The sequence below is a fragment of the Heliangelus exortis genome, chromosome 1 (assembly GCF_036169615.1).
Source record: "Heliangelus exortis chromosome 1, bHelExo1.hap1, whole genome shotgun sequence".
Classification (NCBI taxonomy): domain Eukaryota; kingdom Metazoa; phylum Chordata; class Aves; order Apodiformes; family Trochilidae; genus Heliangelus; species Heliangelus exortis.
The window spans coordinates 159,037,793-159,046,784 of record NC_092422.1 but is presented as its reverse complement, the minus strand read 5'-3'; the positions used below and the strand labels follow the sequence as shown (position 1 = coordinate 159,046,784).

Here is an 8,992-nt window from a genome sequence, read left to right as displayed (position 1 = left end):
CAGCGTCCCTGTGTCACTGCGCTGCTGTCGTCTCCGTAATAGTTTAGTACTTCTGGCATGGGGCATACCGACACACGACCTGCTGATTCTAAAGTTTAATACCTTTCTTAACAGCTGTGACGGTCAGGTGGGCAAAGAGCAAGCTCTGGTCCCTTGGAGCCCTTCTCCAGCAGCCCCGGATTCCCCAGCTGGCACCGCACCCTGCCACGGCAATGAAAGTGCTTCATCTCCTCCTTCAGCTGCTCAGCTGCTGTCTGGTAGGCTCGGGGGTCTCCTCTCCCTCCGCACCTGCTCTTCCAGGAGTCAGAGTCAACAACTGTACGGCAAAAACCATAGAAGCACCAGTGGCTTGCCAAAGAGAACCCTGTTTTATAAAAACTGTCAAGATTCAGAGACCTTATAATCAAAACGCTGTCCTGCACCAGAAAAGGAAGACATCCTTTTTCCTTTTTGTCAGCTTACAGGTAGAGTGCAACGTTCCTATACGTATCAAGCCCCTGTGGCAAGTCTATCGTGTTCCAGACACAACAACTCTTCCAGCCGGGGGAGAGCCACATAGCACTTCTTCACTGCGCGGTGTACATACGATACGCTTAACTGTTCCCAGTTCCGCTTTGGACTATGGGTTGTATCTGTTTCATTTCAGTGTTCATGTAAATCCAAATATGTCCAAAACAGTTCTCAAGGGCTCAGATAAAGTTTATGTTCAAATTGACCAGAGCTATCTAGTGGCACATATCGCAGGAGGCAGGTTGCGAACAGTGGGTTTTTCTGATAATTGGAGTCTTGATGGCTCTGCATCCTATGATCCCGATTCACTGAAGGAAGGACTGAATGGAATCAGATTTAATTGGTTCTGCACTAGAAATATGACAGACTTTGCATTCTGGCACCTCAACCCTGAAAACAAATGCCATCCAGACCAGACCAGTTTGAGGTGGTTAGCAGACACGGGTGTGGTTCAAACAGTAGCGCCCAGAACCCTGAGACTAGACACCACATACTACTTTCGCCTAGTGATTCAAAAGGATCAAAGGAAGAACTTTACTGTGCAAACTGTAGTGGTGCGGTCTGGCTCACCACCCCTTCTCAATGTGGTGTGCATTGAAAATTGTGGTAGATCTCTGATCCCAACAGAGAGATTTATATTGTCTGGAAAATGCCTAACCTGTGGAACAGACAGACAGCCAGTCTACTACTGGTCCCTTTTAGCAGAAAACTCTACAGAAATTAACTTCGACTGGTCTTCCAGAACCTCAACAGGAAGATTTGGGGCTTACCTTTCTATACATGCTCTGACTTTTACAAAGATACAACTTCAATCCTTCATACTTCTGCTAAAAGTAACTACCTGGGATGGTAGGTCCTCAACCTACAGTCATGAGTTTAAGGTGAATTCACCTCCTAGGGCTGGCAAGTGTAGTATCAAACCACACTGGGGCACAGCCTTTCTGACAAAATTTGTGGTTCAATGCAGTGGATTTTCTGACATCAATTTACCTCTGACTTATAAAGTGATAGTAGCTTCCAATGTACCCCAAACTACCAAAGTAACTTCTGTGAAGGAAAACACATTTGGCACAATTATGTACTTTGGTTATGAGCCTAAAACTCCTCCATCTTTTCTCCCAGTTGGAGTGCCCTCTCAGAAGTACATCTTGCCACTCTATGTTCAAGTCCACAATTCCCTCGGGGCGTTTACCCAGGTGAATTTGCATGTCCGCGTACAGAACCCTGTCAAGAGTCGACCACTCACTGTTGTGTTCCACGAGCTGCTGACCTCAATAAGTGGTTTAGCCGCGCCAATGACATCTTATATGCAGAGTGGAGATTATCTGAGTGCAAGTTATTTGGCTTATCTGGCAGCATCCGTCTTGAACTACATTAAAACTAAATCAACTCTCCCGGTGCCGAAATCTCAGTTTCGGAAAAACCTGATCGATATAGCCATGAATATTTCAGTTCATAGCACAGTGGAAATAAACCAAATAGTTGCTGTTCTTTCCCTAGTCACAGAGGAAGCTGAAGAAGTGGACATTAGATCACAAGACCTTGCCCTCCAGAAACTGACAGAAGCAACGAGAGTGCTGAAGACGGAGAGGTCTGAGAGAAAGTGGTCTGAGGAAGCAGAAATTCAGACCAGCGGAATACTAAAGTGCTTGTCCAACATCCTGAGAGCTGCTCTTCTGCGCTGCAGGAATGTCAACGTTAGTGGAGTTAAAAAAGCCTTCTCCATCATGGAAAATTTAACAGAGATAGTTTTCCAGGGCAAAGTCCCTGGAGAAACAGAAACTCAAATGAAAACAAAAGACTGGAGTATCACTCTGAACAAAGATGAAACCTGGCAAATTCCAGATGCTATCCCTACCAGACACACCTGCAGGAACTGCTTTTATCCATCTCTGAAAAAAGGAAATGTTTTAGCATTTCCGAAGGATGCCGTGATTTCCACTGCTCTTTTTGAGTTTGATGAGAACCCCTTCCCTTGGTTAGGTTACACAACAGAAATTGCAACAATGATCTTGGGGTTCAAAATGGCAGAGACCAAGGCTAATGGGGATCAACGGCGGATCATGCCTGAAGGAGCAGATATTATTGTTGCTAGGAAAGACAGGGAATTTTCAACTTTCCAATTAACAATGGGACCTGATAAAAGACAAGCTAACACAACTGGAGGATTTAATTTCGAGGTCAAAAGAAATGCCAAGATCATATATATCCAGATCCTGACAAAATTAGAAGTTACTTTCAAGGTGCTAGTCTTCACAGGCACCAACATCACTCATACTCATCCCATTGCCTCTTTTGAAGCTTTTCACAACAGGTCAACAGTTGCGAGCAAAAGTGAGACAACTAGCGATGACTGTATCATTAAGACTCCCTATATTGTCTGCCTCCCAGAGTCTCTGCTGACAGCCACAGCTCAGGAAAGCAATGCAGGCACTTATAACATCTCCATTGTCTTGCTGACACCCTATATTGTAAGGCATGAAACGCAGGAACTGGTGAGCATACACATTTTTAGTGACCAGTGCGTATTTCTGGGCGGTCTCCAAAGCACGTGGGCAGAAGACACGTGCAGGCTTGGGCCCTTAACTGACTGGCAGAGGGTACACTGTGTTTGTGATATAAAGAAGGGTCAGAGCAGTTTTCTCCCTGATGTGTCAAGCTCATTCCTGTTCAGCATGATGTTCCTGGCAGCCAAAGCATTAGTTACTCCCAACGCAGTAGATCTGGGAAAAGCCCTGATAGCAGACATACCTAGAAACCCAGTGACTCTCTTAACAGTGTTCTTTATTTTTGTCATCTACTTTCTTTTGTTCTTCTGGGCGATGAAGAAAGACAGGATTGACAGGGAACGCAGAGACAGGGTTATAGTTCTGCCAGACAACGACCCCTTTGATAAAGTGAGCTTTTTGGTTACTTTATACACAGGCAGTCGCTGGGGAGCTGGAACCAAAGCAGATGTCTTTCTTCAGCTCATTGGCCAGAATGGCACAAGTGATGTCCATTGTTTACAGCACTCGTATTTTCCATCTTTCCAAAAAGGAAGTGCTGATCGCTTTCTGCTGACTACAAAGACAGACTTGGGAGACATTTGTGCCTTGAGGGTCTGGCACAACAACAAGGGCCCATCTCCAAGCTGGTTCTTAAGCAGAGCCAAAGTTGAGAATATGGCCACCAGGGAAACCTGGTTCTTCATGTGCAGGAAATGGCTTTCCCTTGAGAAGGATGATCACTTACTAGAAAGGACATTTTCTGCCACAGACCCCAAGACACCTCTGCCCAGAAGTGATGTTTTTTTGATTAATCTTGCCAGGAGCCTGGCAGATAACCATCTGTGGTTCTCAGTTTTTGCTAGTGTTCTCACTAGCACCTTCAACAGGCTCCAAAGGCTGTCTTCTTGCTTAGCAATATTATTATTAAACTTGTTTGTTAACATTATGTTCTTTAATGCTGAAATGGATGAAGAATCTACAGTAGACTTGAGGTATTTAAGATCAATAATTGTGGGAGTTAAATGTGCATTGCTTACCATACCTGTGGAGATTATTATAATTGTCTTATTTAAGTTTTCAAAGAAGAAACCTTTTCCTCCTGATGGGGCTCAGAAAGACCCAAAGCTAGGTTCACCATTCCTGACTGGAGAACTTAAGAATTGGAAGGAACATTTGCAAAAATCGTACCCTTCAGAAACTTCATCACAAATGAAGAATAATATCCCTTTGGAGAACCTTCCTGGTCCCAGCAACTCACAGAGCCCACCATTTTCTACAAAGACAAGAAGCCAGGAAGATCCACAAAACAGGAGTAATCACACCGTTTCTGAAAGAGATAAGAATGCAATTGGCACAGAGGAGCAGACAATAATCACAAATTCCCCTCCAATGGCCAAGGCCTGCCAGAGCCAGGTACCATCAAATGCTGGCTTTAAAAATAATCACACGGAAGAAGGGGGCAACTTGGAGAAAGAAGAGAAATTGCTAAGCATTACCTCCACGTCCTCTCACAATACGCAGCACTTATTTTTTTGTTGGTGGTGTGTCTATGTCTCATGGGCACTAGTTATAGCTGTCACTGGGGTGTCATCATTTTTCATTGTGTTTTATGGCTTGTCTTATGGCTACCAGACCTCAGTAGAGTGGCTTATAGCATCTGCAGTCTCCTTTATTGAGAATGTGTTTTTCATTTCAATTCTGAAAATAAGTTTTTTAATAGCTATACATACAATTCGTCCAAAATACTGTGAGAACATCATCTGGTTAACTCAGGAAAAGTATTCTGAGATAAGGTTGGGGAAAGAAATTACGAGTGCTGATGAGATGAGAGAGATGCACTTGAAACTCGCTAAACTCAGAGGCAGCAAGAAGTATAAGCCCTTAGGAGCTGACGAAATTGCAGCCATGATGAGAAGGGCAAAAATTAAAGCCAAGGCATTTATTTTCATAAAAGGTCTCATCAGTCACCTTGTCTTTTTAACACTGCTACTACATTTTGTCTATTCCACTGAGAATACCAACAGTTTCCTCTACAACCAGTTCATCCATAGGCAATTCTCTCCACGACTCTCCAGTGTAGATAAGCTAGAACATATCTACGTGTGGGTAAAAGACTTGTTCTTGCCCATGATCCACAATGACATTCAGCCAACCTTTCTTCCCAAGAGCTGGTCAAAAATAGTTGGTTTGCCTAGGATGAGGCAAGTGCGTGCCAAACGTACCAAGAAAAAATGCTTCCGTCCTTACAGCTTTGTAAATAACTTTGTGATCGGCAAAAGCCACTGTCTTCCCAAGTATGGCACTGACATCCCAGAGAGAGGTGATTTTGCTGGCATTTGGACAAAGGTGGACAATCAGTCTGTCCACAGGGATGTCAGCAGTTACACTGGGTTCACTTACGAGTGGAACTGGAGTCCGTGGGTGTATTATTCATATGGAGATCTGCACACATACGGACCAGCAGGATATACGTTTTACTTTTTTCCTGAAGAAGGAAAACCTAATTCAACGGTAAGGCTGGATGCTCTGCAACAGAGCGACTGGCTCGATGAATATACATGGGCTGTGATCATTGAACTAACTACCTTTAACCCTGATGCAGATCTCTTTTGCACCATCTCAGTCATATTTGAAATGTCGAATTTTGGGATCATAAAACCAAGTTTGTCAGTACACTCTTTTGCACTCCCCATTTTTCATCAGCAAACTAAGTCACAAATATTTCTGTTTGGAATTCTTTTTGCCTTTCTGTTAATTTATGTCGTGGACGAGCTCAAAACCATAGGCCGAGAAAAAAAATACTACATTAGAAACATTTTCAATATAATCAACTTATGCTTAAAATCAGCATTACTCCTTGTTGTTTGTTTAAAGCTCATGAAGTTTAAGATGGGAGAGGATATACTGAACTTTTACTTACTTAACCCAGATGATTTCATTCACTTTCATGCCGTTTCTCAATTGGATCAGCTTTTAAGGATTACTCTGGGCTTTTTAGCATTTCTTACAGTCTTGAAAACTCTGAAATATTTTGTTTTACTGTATGATGTGCGCCTGGCACAAAAATCAATCCTGGCAGCCCTTCCCAGCATCTCTTCAATGGCCTTCATCGTAGTGGCCTACTTCTTTGTATTTATGGCTTTTGGCTACCTTGCGTTTGGGCAGCATGAATGGAATTACAATAATATGATTCACTCAGCTCAGACTATATTCTCTTACTGTGTCTCAGCTTTCAGGGATACCGAATTTTCATCCAACAGGCTGCTGGGTGGTCTTTTCCTAGCCTCATTCATGTTGGTGATGATTTGTGTCCTGATCAATCTCTTGCATGCTGTCATTATGTCTGCCTATAGTGATACAAAACAACCCGTAGTTGATGAGCCATCTGACGAAGAACTAGTTCTTGCTTTTGTATGGCAAAGGCTCAGACAGATATTTTATCGTCTGATCTGTAAAACACCCAAAACCAGCAAGCCTGACTTTTTTCACAGTGTACTCGATGGGCAGCCTAATAGAAAACATCACCGACATTTAGGGCTCAAAAAAAGAGAAATAAATGGGAAAAAAATGGTTTATCTTGTTATATGAGCAAGAAAACATATTGTATTCAAGACTTTTATTCTGTGATACTTGCATTTCAAATAAATTATCATAAATAGACTACTTTTAAGATTTTTGTTTTCAACAACTTACTTGTGGTTGTGGTGAGATTCTCTCCAGACTATTTTGCATCTAATCCGGTGGTAATTGGGTGTCACAGTGTGGTGGTAGCTGGCTCCCTCTGCATGGGAGGTAGGCCCCCACAGGGCTGCTCATTTACTCTCTTCACAGAAGCATGGGGAGGGAATCAAAGGCCAAGAGCCAAGACAAGCAGAAATTAAGAAGTGAAAGGGAAAAAGACCTGAAACCACAATGACACAAGAACAGTCACTACTTGCAGACTGATGCCTAGCCAGTCTCTGAGTAAAAGTTACTTTCAAAATACTGCTCTCACTCAAGATTTCTTGCTAAGCATAACCTTCCATCTCACGGCCTTACTAACTCTGTGCCAGACAGAGCTGGCACATGGGAACCGGTGCCCATTTCAAAGAGGTGAAGCGTAACAAGTTAGCTCGGGACTCTGAGCAGGACTCTTGCTCCTGGAGGAGCACAGTCTAACCCAGGACCAAAAAGGTCCCGAGACCTGAAAATGCTGATGAATCTATACGATTCAGTGCAGAAGAACTCAAAGACAAGTTAGTGGGGTGTAATTAAGCAATTAAAAATAAACCTTCACAACACTGCATCAGATTTGTATGCATAAGGCTTTGTTACAGCGTCCCTTTGGAAGCCATTAACCATGGACTATAAAATCCCATGATATAGCCTGGAGGTGGGCATCAGTACCTTCTGTGTTGTAAAACTATACCTGCACACTGCTCACTGTGTGACCTCCTGTAAGGGAACGCTGTTCAAGTCAATTGGGAACACCAGCTGACTTGGTCAGAGCCCCTCTTTCTTATTCATAAAGCTGAGGGCATCCTCCAGGCTGTTCAATTTGTTGAATACAAACAGACCACAGGACATTTTCAAATCTCCCATGCTCTTCACACCACTATGTGTTTCTGGGGAGCACACTGGCTGGCGGGATTGAGCCACCCATCAGCCCTCAACCACGTGCTCCTTGGTGCCCTGATGATGTACTTTAAAAAATTGAATCTTTTCATGAGCAAGGACAAGGGAGTCATAAAAAGTTACAAAGGTTTCGTAGAACAACGATTCTGCTGTTAAAATAAAAACCAAGAAGACAAGGCAGCATGTACTTGGCTTAAAGTGTGGCAAAATCGATGAAAGTTGATGTACGGGAGTAACATCTGCTCATTATAATCTTGCTAGAACATGAGAACATCTCCAGGCTGCCAGCCTCCAAGTCCCCTACCCACGGATCATGTGCCAGAAATTCCGTGTACGCTGAACTGCTAAAGCGAAGCAAGAATTTCACTCACCAACCTGAGCAGAATCCTCATGAATATGTATTAGCTCGGTGGAGCAAACCAACCAAATGCGTGTAAAAATGTAGAGACCTTTGTGACTTCTTGCGTTTTGCTTTGCCCCTGGCACCCCGTATTTGTGCCACTACGCAACAAACACAACAACTCCGAGTCCTGCTCCTGCTCCGAGTCCTCTCTGCTCGCACATTGGCGCCTCACACCCCGGGAAAACGAAACCATTCTGGGTACAACACAGGGGTGGGGCGGCCAGACACGCCCTGCCGTTTTCCAAAGCCTAAAAGCCTTTCCACCCCAGCTTTGAACTCTAGGGGCTTTCGGATCCCGTCCCACACCGCCACGCGGGACAGTCCAGCCCGGTGACCGAGAGCCGCCGGAGGAGTCCCGCACCACAGCCACACACCCTCCGCCTCAGCGGCCGCACCTTCGGGGCGGCCCCGGCATGCGCAGAGTGAGACCTGCGGGGCGCAGGAGGGGGAGGAGCGGCGCCGGCAAGCGGGAAGCGGCCCTCGGGGTTCCCGGCCGTGGCCGCGCTTGTCAGCGTCGGTACCGGTACCGGCACCGGCAGGTGCCGCGCAGTTCGGATGGGCGGGAGGAAATCGAGGGACTGTAGCTGGAGGAGGTGGCGGGCTTTAATGTTAGGGCGGAGGGCTGGAGCCTTCTGGCAGCCAGGCCCCAGTAGGGGCAGGGCGGGAAAGTCGAGCTCGCCCGAAGCAGGTCTTGGTACCGGGTAATTATAGAATGGTTTGGGTTGGAAGAGACCCTAGAGGTCACCTGGCTCCACACCTCCCACTAGGCCGGGTTGCTTAAAGCCCCATCCAACACGGCCTTGAACGCTTCCAGGGAGAGGGCAACCACAGCTGCTCTGGGCAACCTGTTCCAGTGTCTCACCCCGCTCATAGTGAACCATTTGTTTCTTAAATCTACTGTCATCCAGTTTAAAGCCATCGCCCCTTGTCCTATCGCTACATGCCCATGCAAGAAGTCCGTCTCCAGGTTTCCTGT

General features: G+C 45.2%; 1 protein-coding gene across 1 annotated transcript; it reads left to right on the top strand.

Annotated features, from left to right (window-relative positions):
• The first annotated feature begins 106 nt into the window (after positions 1-106).
• On the top strand, positions 107-6,657 carry LOC139791265 (polycystin family receptor for egg jelly-like). The gene has a single exon (XM_071733310.1). The coding sequence runs from the start codon at positions 213-215 to the stop codon at positions 6,585-6,587; it is 6,375 nt and encodes a 2,124-aa protein (XP_071589411.1). The 5' UTR covers positions 107-212; the 3' UTR covers positions 6,588-6,657.
• The last annotated feature ends 2,335 nt before the right edge of the window (positions 6,658-8,992 follow it).

Bases quoted from the DNA above. Each gene is read 5' to 3' on its own strand.
- LOC139791265 (XM_071733310.1), top strand. From the start codon at position 213: ATGAAAGTGCTTCATCTCCTCCTTCAGCTGCTCAGCTGCTGTCTGGTA.